The 19,019-nt window shown below is 46.3% G+C and overlaps 1 protein-coding gene across 2 annotated transcripts in view; it reads right to left on the bottom strand.

The window, feature by feature from the left end:
• LOC115461794 (CD209 antigen-like) overlaps positions 1-17,698 on the bottom strand; it is a 77,127-nt gene extending 59,429 nt beyond the window's left edge. For both annotated transcript variants that reach the window (XM_030191837.1, XM_030191838.1), the window contains exons 1-6: positions 17,617-17,698; positions 16,347-16,388; positions 11,718-11,845; positions 11,058-11,200; positions 10,837-10,932; positions 1,982-2,083 (exon numbers count right to left, since the gene is read on the bottom strand). In XM_030191837.1, the coding sequence (XP_030047697.1) occupies positions 1,982-2,083; positions 10,837-10,932; positions 11,058-11,139 (280 nt within the window). In that variant the 5' untranslated portion in view covers positions 11,140-11,200; positions 11,718-11,845; positions 16,347-16,388; positions 17,617-17,698. The remainder of the gene's footprint in view (positions 1-1,981; positions 2,084-10,836; positions 10,933-11,057; positions 11,201-11,717; positions 11,846-16,346; positions 16,389-17,616) is intronic.
• Between the last annotated feature and the right edge of the window lie 1,321 nt (positions 17,699-19,019).

Here is a 19,019-nt window from a genome sequence, read left to right as displayed (position 1 = left end):
TCCCAAATAACTAGGAACATTTGAATAACCCTGAAGTGTTTTAAAAAAAAAATCAACCAAGACACTTTAAATTTATTCTCTGTGCAATCAGTAGCCAACGCTGACATCTGAGTGCTGAGGAGCGGATGGGTTGGTGAGTTTTCCCCTCAATTGTCCTCACTTGCCATCACCAGGGAAGCGCCCACAGCTCCACCAGTCCACGTCCATCATTACACGTGGCACTTGCTGCTTGCTGCACTTGAAATGGCTTTTCAGCTTAGCGGGCAAGAACAGCCAGTGGCCCTCATAGTCCAACAGCAGCTGAAGAGGGTGAAAATAAGGACGGGGGGGGGGGGGGGGGGGGAGATGAGGAAAGAGATAGGTCCAGACTTGATTTCAGAAGGTCCTGGGCATGGGACCAGTGGATGGTAGTCTGCAGATGGGGAAGGAGAACTCACTTTGCAGATGACACCCAGATTGCCGTAGGGTAGTGGTTCCCAAACCTGCTCCTGCAGGCACCCCAGTCAATCAGGTTTTCAGGATATCTACAATGAATATTCATGAGAGAGATTTGCATGCAATGGAGGCGGAAGTGCAGGGCATTAAAGCATGAAGTATCTACTGGCTCAGGTCCCTTCAGAAAGCAGCAGCGAAACGGGTGCTTGTCGGGATTGGCTGAGCTTTCAGATAAGTGAGACTGCATTTGATAGTTTCATACCAAACTGCCGGTCATTCTGTTAGGGTTCTTCAGAGTATTAACAATGTTATACCACGATTGGTAAAACTTAAAAAGTTAGAAAATTTCTTCACAGAGCACAGATTTAGGGAGGAGGGGGTTTTTTGTCAATGATTATTTCAGTCACGAGTGGGATTTATTTATGTTCTGGAGTCGCCATATGGCAGAATATCCCAGTGACTAATGAGACCTTCCCCACCCCCCCCATCACAATCTATTTTGGAGTGAACATTAAGTCTATTTTTTTGTTGAGTTTGTTAGTTTATGGTAGTAGATAGACTACTCAGAGCCATTGCATATCATCTTAACGCCTCTACTACCCAGAATTAGGGCCAATGGAGGTGACAGGACACAGCTGCAACCAGTGTAGATATCATGTGAAGGAGGGTAAGAGGGGAGACTGGGATGTTTTGTATGCAGTTGTGGAGAATGTGGGCCGAGTTATATGTTCAGACCAGGAAGCACATGCTGGTGCTGTACTTCCACACCTTCATGTTCACAGAGTCTGACCACAGGGTATCAGAACCTCCTCTTCACACACCACGGGTCTCAGAGTCAGATAGCGCCAACTGAATGGCAGAAACAAGCACTCGGACAGTCTGTAATAGCTGCAGGCTGATGGGATGTGATACAACGTATGAAAACATCTGTCATGTGCACTATCCACAAACACCACAAACTCACACACACACATGCCCATTAATTGCACCATGCTGTCTGCTAGTCTAGGCATGGAGAAACTATTGGCGCATTCATAGAATGATGCAGGATTTCTGCATGGTCTATATTTCAGCCCTTATTGCCTGTCAACCCTCTAACCTAGGGCTTCAACATCAACTGCATTTTTTCAATGAATTGGGACAGTCAGAAAAATCTGCCAGAATTGAAAAGGGGCTGAAATCCACCTAGCTCAAGTTGAACGGTGACTGTTTTGCACGTCTCTCATTAGGATAATTCCTAGAGAAATCCCTTCCTGCAGATCACCAAGTTCTTTTGGCACATACTGGGAAAGCCTTGGTCTTTTCCTTATAAATTTCTTTCACATCACCCTTTCGCTTGGTGTAATGTGTGTTTGTATTATCTGAGATCCCCATCTCTGAAGGGAGAAGAGCGAGCTCAGACTCCTGTACCAAGAGGCCTGAGGGTCAGGACCAAAGTGAATCTTTTTACAACAATGAATCAAGGAATCCTGTAATTGAGCCACCGAGAACTCTGGTTCATCTGGGGTTTGTATTATAACAGAGCAAAATCTGGGTTTCCACTTACATTTTCCAACTAGTCCCATGGTTGTGGCCAACAGGAAGAGACAGCACAGTGCCAGGATTAGTCTGGAATTCTGTTTCCACAAAGTCTGGTAAATGGCATCCACTAGAAATAAGAAATTATTTTGTGGTATTAGTCATTGTCCCATTGGGGCCCAGCCCTTCCCAGCAATATCCTGTTTTATAACATCACTGAATTATCTAAATACTAGTAAAAAAGGCCCGTTTCTGACACAAATGAAACGGGCGCTAGCAAGGTTTTCCTCGGAGTGTGTATGTTTGGGAGAGTGTATGTGAGAGTGACTGTTTGAGAGTCAGAGTGAAAGTGTGAGTGTGTGAGAGAGAGAGTGAGTCTGGGTGTGAGTGTGTTTGTGAGAGAGTGTGTGTGTGAGAATGAGAGTGTGTGCAAGTGTGTATGTGAGACACAGTGTGAGAGAGAGTGTGTGTGTGTGTGGGCGAGAGAGAGAGTGTGTGTGAGACACAGATTCTCTGTGAGAGTGAGTGTATGAGACCAAGCGAGTGTGTGAGTGACTGTGTGGCACATAGAGAGTGAATGTGATACAGTGTGAGATAGAGTGTGTGAGAGTGAGAGTCAGAAAGACATTGTATATGAGAGAGAGAGTGTGAGCCCTGCCCTCCCAATCCATGGCCATCTGTCCCCTGCCCCCTCCATTCATCCTTTTCCAGCAATTCCCCTCTCTCCCTGCCCTCCCAATCAATGCCCTTCCATGCTCCTCTGTCACCTGTCCCCTCCATTCATCCCTATCCAGCAATTCCCCTCTCTCCCTGAGCCCTGCCCTCCCAATCCATGCCCATCCATGCTCCTCTGTCCCCTGCCCCCTCCATTCATCCCTTTCCAGCAATTCCCCTCTCTCCCTGAGCCCTGCCCTCCCAATCCATGCCCATCCATGTTCCTCTGTCACCTGCCCCTCCATTCATCCCTATCCAGCAATTCCCCTCTCTGCCTGAGCCCTGCCCTGCAATCCATATCCATCCATGCCCATCTGTCCCCTCCATTCATCCCTATCCAGCAATTGCCCTCTCCCTGAGTCCTGCCCTTCCAATCCATGCCCATCCATGCTCCTCTGTCATCTGGCCCCTCCATTCATCCCTATCCAGCAATTCCCCTCTCTCCCTGAGGCCTGCCCTGCAATCCATATCCATCCATGCCCATCTGTCCCCTCCATTCATCCCTATCCAGCAATTGCCCTCTCCCTGAGTCCTGCCCTTCCAATCCATGCCCATCCATGCTCCTCTGTCATCTGGCCCCTCCATTCATCCCTATCCAGCAATTCCCCTCTCTCCCTGAGGCCTGCCCTGCAATCCATATCCATCCATGCCCATCTGTCCCCTCTATTCATCCCTATCCAGCAATTTCCCTCTCTACTACTACTACTACTTAACATTTCGAGAGCGCTACTCCCTGAGTCCTGCCCTCCCAATCCATGCCCATCCATGCTCCTCTGTCCCCTGCCCCCTCCATTCATCCCTTTCCAGCAATTCCCCTCTCTCCCTGAGCCCTGCCCTCCCAATCCATGCTCCTCTGTCACCTGCCCCCTCCATTCAGCCCTATCCAGCAATTCCCCTCTCTCCCTGAGCCCTGCCCTGCAATCCATATCCATCCATGCCCATCTGTCCCCTCCATTCATCCCTATCCAGCAATTCCCCTCTCTCCCTGAGCCCTGCCCTCCCAATCCATGCCCATCCATGCTCCTCTGTCCCCTGCCGCCTCCATGCATCCTTTTCCAGCAAGTCCCCTCTCTCCCTTCCATGACCCCCCCTCGCATCCATGCTCCTCTCTCTCCCATGTCCCAGCCTGGCCCGCCCTCTTCTCCCCCCCCTTCGCATCCATGCCCCCCCCCTTCGCATCCATGCTGTCGCATCCATGCATCCCTTTTTGGTTTTTTTCTTCTTTTTAAATTTACCTCCGTGGCGGTTCCGGCAGCGAAGCGTCAGGGAAGGAGGCGGCGCTCCCGATGTCTAGCTTTCCCTTCGCTGTGTTCCGCCTTCTTTTGACGTCATCCTTGACATCAGAAGAAGGCGGAACACAGTGAAGGGAAGGCTAGACGTCGGGAGCGCCGCCTCCTTCCCTGACGCTTCGCTGCCGGATTTGTTTGGGGTTTTTTTCCGCCCTCGACGTCATGACGTTTGACGCGAGGGCGGGGCAGAGACGGCTGGCTGGCTTGAAGGCTTCACACCACGAATCCACGAACCCTTCAGCCTGGGAGTGACGTCAGATGGCTTCATGGCTTCAGAACGTTGTCCTCAGAACGTTGAGGGTGCGTTTTATTATATTAGATATTTCTCGTTTACTTAAGAAGTCACAAAACTACTTTCATCCCCTAATTTTATTTATTTATTTATTTGTTGCATTTGTATCCCACCTTATCCCACCTCTTTGCAGGCTCAAAGTGGCTTACAATACATCATGAATAGTGGAAGAATGTTGATAATAAACATTTAGTATTGCATGTTCTTGGTCAGCATGATGAGAATGTGGGCCGAGTTATATGTTCAGACCAGGAGGCACACACTGGTCCTTTACTTCCACACCTTCATGTTCACAGAGTCTGACCACAGGGTATCAGAACCTCCTTTTACACACCACGGGTCTCAGAGTCAGATAGCGCCAACTGAATGGCAGAAACAAGCACCTCACCTTCCGTCTGATTCACACATATCTGTCTACAGAGGCCTTTTCTACTACAATTTTCACTGTAATCTTCTACTTGGAAGACTGATAAAGGCTCAGTTTGTAACATGGCATTAACATATCAGTAAAGATACGTGAGACTATTATATCCACAATAAACTTGAAAAAAAATCTTCAAAAGGAGATGACATCAGAATAAAATAGATGTAGTCCTAGGACCTCTTGTAACATACAGCAATGACCGAAAATAGTACACAGTTAGAGAAAATATGCCATAACAGGCAGAAACACTCTAAGTACGACAGAAACTGAAGAACTAACAACTTCAAAGTTAACGTGTTCCACGTTCATTCTTTCCCTATTTTATTTTGTTTAGAAAAGGACGACCCTGCCCATTCTCACTGGTGCTCACCCAGTCTTACCACCCATCACTCTAAATCTCACAACATACATACTGGCAATCTCAACAGAAGCATAAACCCATCCCCCCCTTCCCGCACCCTCTTCCTGGATGGAAACAGTCAGCATCAGAGAGCTCAGAAGTGTCAAAGATGGGCATTTTCGAAAGAAACGCCTAAGTTGGAATTTGGACGTCTTTGTAAAACGTCCAAATTCGGAGGAGGGGAAAAGGTCATTTTTGAAAAAAAGATGGACGTCCATCTTTCGTTTTGAAAATACCGAGGACGTCCTTGGATTTGGACATCTTTGACTTTTGGTGATTTTCCAAACCAAAGACATCCAAGTCAAAAACGTCCAAATGCAAGCCATTCGGACGTGGGAGGAACCAGCATTTATAGTGCACTGGTCCCCCTGACACAACGGCGTACCAAGGGCGGCCCGGGTGCACGCCGCTGGAGGGGTACAGAGAGCAGCCACGCCTCTCGGTTCTGCTGGTTCCCTGCTCCCTCTGCCCCGGAACAGGTTACTTCATGTTCCGGGGCAGAGGGAGCAGGGAGCCAGCGGAGCTGAGAGCCATGCAGCTGCTCTCAGCAGCCAAGAATGCAACCGGGGGGGAGGGGGGGGGGGGTTGTGCGCATCGGCGATCCGCCCCGGTGGCAGCCGACCTAGGATCGTCACTGCCCTGACATGCCAGGACAGCAATCGGACCCCCATATGGGGCACTGCAGTGGATTTCATAAAATGCTCCAAGGTACATAGCTCTCTTACCTTGTGTGCTGAGCCCCCCAAATCCCCCCAAAACCCACTACCCCCAACCGTACACCACTACCATAGCCCTTACAGGTGATGGGGGGCACCTAGATGTGGGTACAGAGGGTTTCTGGTGGGTTTTGAAGGGCTCGCTGTTTCCTCCACAAATGTAACAGGTAGGGGGAGTATGGGCCTGGGTCCACCCGTCTGAAATGCACTGCACCCACTAAAACTGCTCCAGGGACCTGCATGCGCTGTCATGGACCCGAGTATGACATCTGAGGCTGGCAGGTAATATTTTTAATAATGTTTTTTGAGGGTGGGAGGGGGTTAGTGACCACTGGGGGAGTAAGGGGAGGTCATCCCCGATTCCCTTCAGTGGACATCTGGTCATTCCGGACACCTTTTTCTGCCTTATTCGTAATAAAAACAGGTCTGGGTGAAAACGTCCAAGTTTTACTCATGGATGTCTCTGTTTTTTTCCATTGTGGGTCAAAGACGTCCAAGTCTTAGGAACGCCCAAGTCCTGCCTTCACCATGCCTCCGATACGCCCTCTTGAAATTTGGACATCCTTGCGACGGACTTCAGTTGGAGACGTCCAATATTGGGTTTCGATTATACTGATTTGGACGTCTCAGGGAGATGGACGTCCATGTTCCGATTTATTTTGGATGGGCCCTTCCACCTCCCCCCCCCCCCCCCCCACCCCAAAAAAAAAAAAATCTTCCTGGAGATATTTTTTAAAATACAGATTTTTTTTCACCTACCCCGCATCTCCCCTCCTCTTCTCCGCGGTGTCCTGGCATCTGTGTTTCTGTCTCTGAACCCCGTCCTTCCCCGGTGTACCATACAGGCATCCTTGGCGCCTGCAGCGGTTCATTCTCGCTGTTTGCATCAGCCCTGCAGGCTTCCATCTGCCACGTGCCCGTGTCCTGCCCTCAATGATGTCATTGCCTATTTACTGTCTGATGGGACTTGGCAGATGGACGCCTGCGGGGCTGGCACAAGCAGCGAGAATGAATTGCTGCAGGCACCGAACATGCCTCTATGGTACACTGGGGAAGGATGGGGTTCAGAAACAGAAGTGCAGATGCCACGGAGGAAAAGAGGGGAGAGAGCAGTGTGGTACTGCCTCTGGGTGGGCCTGAGCCACAAATGGGTGGGTCTGTGCCCACCCAGGCCTATCCATAGTTACACAGCTGTTTTGTGCTATCAACCCACACTGAGCACCAAGCAACAAAATCTCGTAGTCCCAGGTAATCTGTCCTGGAACTATCCGCTTTCGGCACCTAACCATTGTACTACTACTACTTGACATTTCTAAAGCGCTACTAGGGTTACGCAGCGCTGTACAATTTAACATAGAAGGACAGTCCCTGCTCAAAGGAGCTTACAATCTAAAGGACAAATGTACAGTCAGTCAAATAGGGGCAGTCTAGATTTCCTGAAAGGTATAAAGGTTAGGTGCCGAAAGCAACATTGAAGAGGTGGGCTTTGAGCAAGGATTTGAAGATGGGTAGGGAGGGGGCTTGGCGTAAGGGCTCAGGAAGTTTATTCCAAGCATAGGGTGAGGTGAGGCAGAATGAGTGGAGCCTGGAGTTGGCAGTGGTGGAGAAGGGTACTGAGAGGAGGGATTTGTCCTGTGAACGGAGGTTTCGGGCGGGAACGTAAGGGTAAATGAGGGTAGAGAGGTAATGAGGGGCTGCAGACTGAGTGCATTTGTAGGTAAGAAGGAGAAGTTTGAACTGTATACAGTATCTGATTGGAAGCCAGTGAAGTGACCTGAGGAGAGGGGTGATATGAGTATATCGGTTCAGGCGGAATATAAGATATGCAGCAGAGTTCTGCTAAATAGGGGGATAGATGACTAAGTGGGAGGCCAGTAAGGAGTAGGTTGCAGTAGTCAAGGCGAGAGGTAATGAGAGCGTGGACGAGAGTACCCCTACCCAAGAAATCTAGACTGTCCCAATTTTTGATTGACTGCACTCTTGTCCTTTTGTCCTTTAGATTGTAAGCTCCTTGAGCAGGGACTGTCCTTCTTTGTTTTTTGTACAGCGCTGCATAACCCTGGTAGCGCTCTAGAAATGTCAAATAGTTGTAGTAGTAGTAGTACTCGGGGCCATATCCATCGGGTCTGGGAGCTTTGGCCAATTTCCTTTGTTTTATGCCTAAAAATTGATGTCAATCTTCCTCAGCAAAGGGTCTTTTCTCATAGAGAGTTCTATAAAAATGAGCTGTTCTCCTATCTGCGCCTCCCCCTTATGGGTTTGTCCCTGACTGTCCCTAATGGCTACAATGACTCACTTTTTCCTGCAGGGTTGTATGAGATTAGCAAGAAGCTTACCTGCTTTTCCACCCCACTTGTGAAGTTGATATTGGTAATAATAGATATCGTGAGTGGCCTGCTCAGTAAGAAGTAGGTCTAATTTGTCCCTTGTTTCCTGAAGCTGCTTTTTGGTGGCATCATCCAGGCGGGACATATATGTATGGCATGAAGCACTAAGTTCACTGGATTAGCGGAGGATTTCGGCTTCCCTAGTTTTCCTTTTGCCTTTAGTGTAGGCAATGATGTGACCTCTCATAACTGCTTTAGACGCCTACCAATATGTAACTGAACTAACATCCATCATTGGTTGACTGATCATCTACCCATTTTTCCCTTCAATAAGTGTGAAACCCAGGGTCTTGATACAGGGACAAGGGGAATTTCCAAACCTTCACTTTGGGATCCGACGCTATGGCCAATGTAAGCTCTACCGGGTAATGGTCAGAGAGCTCTGGGTTGAGAATCCTCAAATCTATAACCCCAGAGAGCATCAACACAGAAAATAGTCTAGTCTAGCATAGATCTTATGAGGATTCAAATAAAATATGTAATCCCTCTCCTGGGGGTGAAGGACACGCCACATATCCAACACCCCCCCGGGGTGTTCTATAAGGAAATTTATTCTCCGACGAATATATTCTCTCTTTCTGGGTTTGGGTGGGTTACAGTCCAGTAAGGGATCTGCGGTGATGTTGAAATCACCACCTTCTACTAGCTGGTAGTCCGAATACATTTCTAGGATAAGCAGCATAAAATGTATTGTACTGTTTGGAGATCTTGCCAGGTACTTGTGACCTGGATTGGCCACTGTTGGGGTGACCAATTTCAAATTAACTATGGTAAGGCATATGCAGCAGAGATGTGTTTTCCACACAATGCATGTCCAGCAGGCCCCCCCAGCTAGGCCCACCAGACAAAGAATCATCAATTATGTGTACACATTTTAGAAACATAAGGAAGCCTCCAGTTCCCCACTCAACCCGCTATCCTCCCCAGTGAACCTGATACAAGAAGAAACCCCCATCCAGCAATCATTCATCCACCCGCACACACTCACACCAACTCCCCAGCCTCCTTCCTCCCACCCCCAAAACCCCTTCCCACCCCAAAAGTATGATCATCACCTACTGATGCAGGATCCCCGCGGAGCTCAAAGAATATGCATCTTACCAGGAAGCTGGCATCACTTGACCCCCTGGACTTTTCTTTTAGGAAATTATCCAAACCTTTTTAAGCTCTGCTAAGCCAACTGCTTTTACCACATTCTCTGGCAAAATGAATTCCAAAGTTTAATTACACATTGAGTAAAGAAATATTTTCTCCAGTTTGTTTTACATTTACTACTTAGCAGCTTCATTCCATGCCCCCTAGTCCTAATATTTTTGGAAAGAGTAAACAAGCCATTCACATCTACCTGTCCACTTAGTATTTTACAGACCTCTGTTATAGCTACCCTCAGACGTCTTTTCTCCAAGCTGAAGAGCCCTAGCTGCTAAAGAGCCAAGCACAATTGCCCTTGTTGCACTCCGCCCCCCCCCCCCCCCCCAAAAAAAAACCCATCCTTGGCATGTGCTGTCTTTATATTTTGCACAAGAGGAGATGCCTTTCTTTCTTGTTTCTCTAGTGTTGTACTACATGCAAAGTCTGGCTTCTTGGGGTTTCCGTTTAATTTATATTTATAGAGTTTGTGGTCTCTTATTCTGTATGTGGAATTTATGTTCTCTGTGTGTGACCCCAAGGGATTCTGTCGCCATGAAGTTTCTATGTAGCATTCTGTAGTAATTTGGCTTGTTCAGTTTTCTCGATAGATATATCAATATTTTAGGGCCCCACTGTAATATTTAGGGCACTACCTTTTCATAGGTAGGATCCTTGTTTTGGAAGTTAGTGCTGGCATAGTAAATTTGCTCTAGATTCTGAGTGACTTTTTGTTTATAGATTTTTTAAATTACTTTACAATATGTCTATTATTGAGATTACCAGAATTTCTTAGTATGGTGAGTTTTATGAGGAAATGTCCTTGCTCTGCTCCGCATCCATTGCTGGTGGAAGGCCAGGAGGTTCTCTGGATATGGAATGTATTTGGCTTTCAATACCATATGTGTGTAGGAGGACCCTGGCTCAATGGGGGCTGAAGGAGAGTGCAGTCTCTTGTACTTCCCTAAAGCCTGCACTGCTACCCTCATTGAACTAATTGAGAGTGGGGTAGAGGTGGAGCATGGGGTTGGGTAGGGACAAAGCATGGGTGCATTAGGTGACTGTTTTTTTTTCTCTTTCAAAAAAGTTGGAAACTCTAGCGCCCACCCATCCAACCTGTTGGCCCAACCAAAAATTGCCTTCTGGCTACGCCACTGGATGAAATAACTTCTTCCCACCCCACCCACCCACCCCCACACTCACCCCCATCAACCTCATATGACAATCACTTGGCTCTAGAGGTTCCTGCCTATTGAAAGTAGCATGCTAGCTTGATAAATTATGATTCACCTCATACTCAGAGACTACCATTCGTGGGGCTCACTGGATCTATAATTAGGATGCAGATGAGCTTTGTGGGTCATCTGTATCAGAGAGAAGCAGAAGAGTCTAGTTAGGCAAGAAGAATAGCCAGTGAGAGGACCCACACTCCAAATTACAAAGAAGATAACTGCATGCACCCAGTACATCCTAGATTCATCCTAGAAGTATCTCAATTACATGATTAATCAAAGACAGTAGTGTTTAACTTACCTTCTCGCTTTCTGTGCATCTCTGGGGAAGTTCTTGAGATGTTGGCGTAGATGATCTCCCCATCCTGGTCCACCTCTGAGAAGACTTCAGAGGGAGCTGTGAGGGAGGGAGAAAGGTTAGCTGTAGGTTTTCATAAATGAGCGGACGTGTGGAGTGGGAAGGGGGGGGGGGGGGGGGGGAAGAACAGGACTTGCGGAGACAGGCTCTGCATTTTACGGTACCTGTATTGGAGGTGAAGGGCTTTGCTTTCCATGGTGGGGGCTTGGTAAACCTCAGCTCAGCGTAAGTCACAGCTTCTGCCATGTCGGTCAAACTACAGTCAGGGACAGCACTTTCACATCCCTTGTGTCACAGATCTGACGTTCTGAGTGAATAAGGGGAAGTTCCCTTGTGGGTTGGTGAATGCAAATGTTACAAGAGAAAACAGCACAGCAGGTGGATCTAGCCATGTAGAAATGATAACATTTAGCTACATACTACTACTACTATTAAACATTTCTATAGCGCTACTAGACTTACATACAATAAATGTGTCTGATGTGAACCGCTAGTTATTTTAAAATTCCCATTGCTTTTCCACAGTATTACTGGTTTATGAATAGTTAGGTTGTGAGCCCACTAGGGACAGAGAAAGTGCCTGAATGCAATATGTAAACTGCTTTAACTGTACCACAGAAAAGCCGTATATAATTAGACCACAGAGCAATATCTATCTAGCAGGGTCCCTGATCCCAAGAACCTCCCCAAACTGTAATCTAGAATGCAGAAGATGAAGTGCAGAATACATGAAAAGCACAAAAGAGATTCTTGCTTTGAGACTAAGGGGTAGTTTTTACATCGACTGGAAACCCCTGTGTGCTCCTTGAGAACTCAGTACTTACAACAAGGATCCTTGCCAATCTTGCAGCTTGCTTGTTTTCTGTGACGCCAGCCAGTGAAGGTTTAATTCTTCTATTCTATTTTAAAGCAGGATCTGGGGCAATAACCAGTGGTCTCCACATTAGATGGACTATCACAAAGAGAAGACAGATTTAAAGTGGAGGAGTGGCCTAAGGGTTAGTGCAGCAGGTTGCAGACCTGGAAAACCAGGTTCTTTTCTCACTGCTGCCTAATGGTCGACAGTGGGTTGAGATCCTGGGGAACCAGGTTCAATACCCTCTGCAGCTCCATGTGACCCTAGGCAAGTCACTTGGCCCTCCATATCCCCAGGTAATACTTAGAATATAAGAACATAAGCATTGTCATACAGGGACAGACAGAAAATCCATCAAGCCCAGTATCCTGTTTTCAACAGTGGCCAATCCAGGTCACAAGGACCAGGCAAGATCCCAGAACAGTAAAATAGATTTTATGCTGCTTATCCTAGAAATAAGGGGAAAGGGAGAGTGGAGGAGTGGCCTAGTGGTTAAGGTGGTGGACTTTGGTCCTGGGGAACTGAGTTCAATTCCCAGCACAGGCAGCTCCTTGTGACTCTGGGCAAGTCACTTAACCCTCCATTGCCCACCGCATTGAGCCTGCCATGAGTGTTACAAATGTAACAAAAATAAATGGGACTTGATATACTGCCTTTCTGAGGTTTTTGCAACTACATTCAAGGTGGTTTACATATATTCAGCTACTTATTTTGTACCAGGGGCAATGGAGGGTTAAGTGACTTGCCCAGAAGTGAAAATATTGAAAAAAAGAAGCATTTTCCTTGCCCCCCCTTTTCCCTGAGAGGGGGGCATCTTGCAGAGGACAGGAAGGTGCAGAGGTCTCAGAGCAGCCCAGCAACAGCACTGGCACCTTTTAGTTAAAATGTTTAAAGTGTTTAAAATGCTCCAGCACTGTTATAAAACAAAGAACTCAGGTGCGTTTAAATTTTACGAGTCTGTGACTGTAGGAGAGGGGCAGGGAAACCTGTTACAAAGCTTCTGATTTGCTGTCTGAGGCCCCAGAGCAAGCTTGGAACTACAGGTTGGACAGTGTGGAAGGCAGCCAATAGGAGCCAGGATCTGCTAAAGGGCACGGATTTGGACCAATGAGGTGGCAGGAGGCAGTCTGACCCATAGATTGGTGCGAATTTCAAGCCAATCCAGGGGACAGGAGGGGTGGAACAAAGAAAAAGTTTTGCAGTCCAGAGGCAGCCAGGGAAGAAGGAAGGAAGACAAGCCCAGGAAAAGAATGGAGGCTGCAAGCATGGGCTGAGAGGAAAAAAATCAGATCCGGGCAGGAGTGTGCAAGCTCAGGGACAGAGGAGGCATGCTGCAGGCTGGAGGAGAAGGAGATCAAACCCTAGCAGGAGTGAGCTGCAGGCTGATGAAGAAGGAGAAGACTGGTGAGTCCCGAAAAGGGGCCGGGGACTGAAGCAGACAGGAACAGAAGAGGAGGAGAAGGGGACACACTGGGAAGCTGAGACGTGTTGGGAGCAGTGCAGAACTGAATAGAATCCCAGGGAAGTCCACCCAGTGCATCCGTGTGTGTGTGCTTGCCTGTCCAGAGAGGAGAGAGAGCCGGCTGTGTGACTGTCTGTCCTGTAAAGAAGAGGCTTATCCAGAGAGGGAAGAAGCCCCACAAGGAGAGAGACAGAGAGACACCCCCCCCCCTGCACTGAGTGCCCAGACTCCAAAGGAACTTTTTTTGAGTACCTGCCAGTGAGTGTCTGCCTCAGGAGAATCCGGACAGAAGCCTGCCCTGGGGAAAAGCTGCCCCGCCTAAGCCTCGAGTCCTGTGAGTACCTGCCTTTAGGAGATACAGTTTAGCAGTCCATCAGTGTGATTAGAGGGTGGTTGTATAGCAGAACAAAAGAAAAGGAGTCATGTTTTGGGAGGGTTAGATAGGAATTTCCCCTGCTTATCTTTTTATTTGAATCTAGTTAGTCCACAAGGTCCTTTGCCAAAGAAAATACTGATTGAGGTTAGTACACACACCAAGCACATGGAGTCAGGGTTTTCCTTTTTTGAGTTTTTTTGAGTCAGAGCAGTAGGTATCCTGGAGTTCCTGAGCTGGTGAGCTGACCTCGCCAACCGAGGAGACGTGGATATGGAGAAGACCAAGGTACCCAACGCCAGAGAGCAGCGATGCTAGCGAAGATTTGATATACCGGTAACATTATTGTGTGCACACAAACTGAAAAATATATATCTATCAGATCTGAGTACACTAGTTAGAGCTGTGTACATGGTTGGAATGTTTTGTGTTATTGCAGAAGTGGGGTTGGGGTCTTGGTAACTGTAATTGTAGTTTTGAATATGTGATTGCCTTTATTTCCATTGTAACTTATCACAAAGCATTTAACACCTTGCACTAGTTTTATTTAATACCATCAAACTTTAAAAATTGGTACCAACTTTAAGGAACATATCCCAGTGTTTCTATTTACTTTACCCTTTAATAAAACCTTTAATATTTCTTTTCTTGTTAAATCCCTTGGTTGTGTGGAGTTTATTTGGGAACCCTATTTGAAACTGTGACATTCATATATATTTATTTCTTTAATCATTGTAATTTACCTGCTCCACGACTAGGGGGTTTACAAAAGTATAAAGACAGGAGTCAAAGGGAGGAGCCTGGTCTTCTTCCCCAAAAGGATCCAGTAAAGAGGAAAATGTGGAGAACAGTTTCCTACACTGGGACCCACCAGGACCTTAGTCTTGGACGTTAGGAGTTACGGATCAAGAAAGGGATCTGGGTGTTGTCGTCGATGATACGCTGAAACCTTCTGCTCAGTGTGCTGCTGCGGCTAGGAAAGCGAATAGAATGTTGGGTGTTATTAGGAAGGGTATGGAGTCCAGGTGTGCGGATGTTATAATGCCGTTGTATCGCTCCATGGTGCGACCGCACCTGGAGTATTGTGTTCAGTACTGGTCTCCGTATCTCAAAAAAGATATAGTAGAATTGGAAAAGGTACAGCGAAGGGCGACGAAAATGATAGTGGGGATGGGACGACTTTCCTATGAAGAGAGGCTGAGAAGGCTAGGGCTTTTCAGCTTGGAGAAGAGACGGCTGAGGGGAGATATGATAGAAGTGTATAAAATAATGAGTGGAATGGATCGGGTGGATGTGAAGCGACTGTTCACGCTATCCAAAAATACTAGGACTAGAGGGCATGAGTTGAAGCTACAGTGTGGTAAATTTAAAACGAATCGGAGAAAATTTTTCTTCACCCAACGTGTAATTAGACTCTGGAATTCGTTGCCGGAGAACGTGGTACGGGCGGTTAGCTTGACGGAGTTTAAAAAGGGGTTAGATAGATTCCTAAAGGACAAGTCCATAGACCGCTATTAAATGGACTTAGAAAAATTCCGCATTTTTAGGTATAACTTGTCTGGAATGTTTTTACGTTTGGGGAGCGTGCCAGGTGCCCTTGACCTGGATTGGCCACTGTCGGTGACAGGATGCTGGGCTAGATGGACCTTTGGTCTTTCCCAGTATGGCACTACTTATGTACTTATGTACTTATGTACTTCTACCTATAGAGAAGGGAAAGGCCAGGAGTGGGCCCTGTTCCCAAATGTAACTATGATTAGTCTAAAAACCAGCTGAACCCAGGGGCACAAGGAAGGATCAAGTAAGGAGATTAAAGCTGCACATCTCAGTCAGGGAAAGGACTGGAGCCTAGAAGCAGTGTGAGTACATGCTAGATGCCTAAGAGATAGGAAGTGGGTCCCCTGGATGCAGGAGGAGAGGAGGCGTGGCCTAGTGGTTAGTGTGGTGGACTTTGGTCCTGGGGAACTGGGTCTGATTCCCACTGCAGGCACAGGCAGCTCCTTGTGACTCTGGGCAAGTCACTTAACCCTCCATTGCCCCAGGTACAAATAAGTACCTGTATACAATATTTAAGCCGCACTGAGCCTGCCATGAGTGGGAAAGCACGGGGTACAAATGTAACAAAAATAAAAAATAAAATAAAATCCTTCTTGCCTAATCCAGAGAGATTGCAAGGGGATTATGAAATGAGATTAGGAGAAAAAGGACTTGCCAAGCACATAAGACTGTAGAGAATGCGAGGATATGAGAGGAGGAGAGGAGTGAGTATCTGGGGGAAGGAAAGTGGAGCTGCAAAAGTCCTTAAACTTGAAAGGCACAAAGGAACAGGGAGGGTGCAAAACTCATCCATCAGAGCACAGGAGATTGACAGCACACTCTAGAAGAGGGTGGAGGAGTAGCCTAGTGGTTAGTTCAGTGCAGCTCCTTGTGACCCATGGTAAGCCCTTCTCAGCTGCAGTAAGCACACACACACACACACACAAGTATTACCACATCTTATTAAAATGTAGCCCTACGTAGCCCTCCGGGATCTTAGTCAAACGCAGTCCTCAGGGATCTAGAATATCAGCCAAAATTGTGTGAGATCCACTCCTTTATATAATTAGGCCGAGTGGAGGAGTAGCCTAGTGGTTCGAACAGTGAGCTGAGAACGCAGGGCGGCCCAGGTCAAATCCTTATAATTTTGGGCTAGTCACTTAACCTTCCACTGCCTTAGGTAAAAACTCAGATTATGAGCCCTCCAGGGACAGAAAAATACCTACCTTAGCTGAATGTGCACCACCTCAAAAACTTGCAGGTAGAATCTAAGAAAATGAATAAATAGTGAGTCCATAGAAAACAATGCTTTAATCTATGTGCAGAGATAGGTTAATTCACTAAAACACAGTTTAGCACACCTGGAAATCAGTATTGCCTACATTTAATACAAATTAAATTGAATTATATTGTATTGGGTAAATGATTAACAGATTAACAAAGGCATTTGGCCATCAATGTACTGAATCACTTTATGATACTTGAATTAGGTACCTTGCCAGTAAATGGTTTCAAAACCCTTTTATCTTGTTGTTTATAATGGAAAAATTAATACAGAAAGGGCGGAAATAGGCGAGTTGAAAAATAAACCCCCAGGAGACCACAAGAGCTGAGGCTTCAGCAAACACCACATCCTTGTTCTGAAGTGCCAGTGTGAGGTGACTGTACAGTGACCACTAGAAATTACAGCTCACTTCTGGAGGTGTCTTCTTGCTATTAATAAGAGCTCTGCCATCTCATGTACCAGGGCCACCATGGAAGCCAGGAAGATTGGTTTGGTCTGCAGCCTTCCGTGGTTACAGCAGGTCTTGTCAAAAAATCATCCAAGTGGCAAGAACAGGAGAGAAGAGCTCCACTTTATTGCAGGTTTCTCCCTGAGTCACAAATTCATTACATTCAAGATGGAATATGACCACACTTTTTTTTTTATCTAGGATGAAGTAAGCATCACAACGACTTCCAGAAGTTAGAACTCTACATCTCTGGTACTACAATAAAGTTTCTTCGACTTCTAATTCCTGACCTGGAAGTTGTCGTGTCATCCTCTACTCCTTTGGTTTTGCTTGGACTTTCGTAGAGGCTGTCTTCCTGTTTTTGTCTCTGGATGAAGCGAGCATAAGTACATAAGTACTGCCATACTGGGACGGACCAAAGGTCCATGAAGCCCAGCATCCTGTTTCCAACAGTGGCCAATCCAGGTCACAAATACCTGGTAAGATCCCGAAAAAGTTCAACACATTTTATGCTGCTAATCCCAGAAATAAGCAGTGGATTTTCCCCAAATCAATTTAATAATGGTCTATGGACTTTTCCTTTAGGAAGCCATCCAGATCTTTTAAACCCCGCCAAGCTAATCACTTTTACCACATTCTCTGGCAACGAATGGGTAGATTCAGTTTATTATTGCACAGAAAATCACATGGCATATTTAAACTCCCCAGTTTCCTGTGTAATACCACAGAGCTCAATAAATATCTTGTTGCCACCTTCACTTACTCATAATTAGGGATGTTTTGTACTTCTCCCTTTCCATAACGTTTCTTCCTCCATCACCTCCACTGGGAGTTGGAATAAATGGCAGCTATCAGGTTTAGGATCAGCTGGGTAAGGTGTTTGCTGGTTGAGTTCACTTGAATGCTCAAACATAAAGGTAGATAATAAAAATTTACATATGATACCTTTAATTTGACTAACTTAATACATTTCTTGACCAGTTTTCAGGAATACAGGTTGGGCTTGAAGCAGTAGCAATACAACTACACAGCGTAATATTTCTGGGATCATACATATCCAATGAATTTCCTATAATTCAAAAGCTAAACCATGTGAAATGAATCTGATTAAATTCTTTGACTGAGCGACCACAGAATTACTACTACTACTACTAACTAGCATTTCTAAAGCGCTACTAGGGTTACGCAGCGCTGTACAATTTAAACATAGAAGGACGGTCCCTGCTCAAAGAGCTTGAGGGCACCTAGATTTAACGCACCATATACAGAATCAGGTCCATAATGTCCATATCACAATAGTTCTCAAAGTCATTGATTAAGTCTTCATGAAAGCTATCTGAAAAAGAAATATGATTATAATTTCCCTTAAAGCCATTTAAAAGATGCCTCCATTTTAACCTCCAAAGGCAGTTGATTCCACAACGTGGCTGCCCTCTCCCTAATCACTACCAAGACTGCACAATGATTATTTGGTATGGCAAGCAAATAAGCCAAACCTGATCTCAACATCTTCCCTGGAACATCAGATTGAATTAGGGACTTCAATGAGAAAGGGATCCCTTCATTTACGATTTTATAGACAAATGTCAATATCTTATAATGTGCCCTATACTCAGTTGGCAACCATGATACAAGGCGTCACATGTCCCCTAGGCCCAATGTCCCACAGTAGTCGAATAGCTGAATTCTGTAGCATCGTCAAGCACCTCAGTGAACATCTAGGAAGTCCCGAATCCAATCTAGATATTACAAATAAGTGCAACAGAACATGCAAAGTGTCAGTGTCAAAGGATTGTGTCACTGTCCTCAGTATCCACCTTTAGATCAAAAGAGTCTTTAGATTATATTGGGTGACTTAGGTACACAAGGGTGGGTGGAAGGGGAGACAGGAGAGATGCCAGATCATCAACAGGGGAGGGAAAGAGGAGATGCTGGACCATAGGCAGGGGTGGGGAGAAAATGTCATGCTCATGCAGTTTGGGCTCAAGCTCACCCACAATTGACTATCTGGCTATGCTGTTACAAAAATAGTACAGTATTATTCATGTTTCAAATATGCTTCTGAGTTCCATTGTTCATGTCTTTATTCTCTCTCTCTCTCTGTTTCTCCTGTTCTTTCCCTTTATCCTCTACGGTTTTCAGGGAGTAGAATTTGCAGATGGAAGG

This window comes from Microcaecilia unicolor, chromosome 2 (genome assembly GCF_901765095.1).
Source record: "Microcaecilia unicolor chromosome 2, aMicUni1.1, whole genome shotgun sequence".
Lineage (NCBI taxonomy): Eukaryota > Metazoa > Chordata > Amphibia > Gymnophiona > Siphonopidae > Microcaecilia > Microcaecilia unicolor.
Note: the sequence above shows the minus strand (reverse complement) of the source record. Positions and strands in the feature narration are given on the sequence as shown.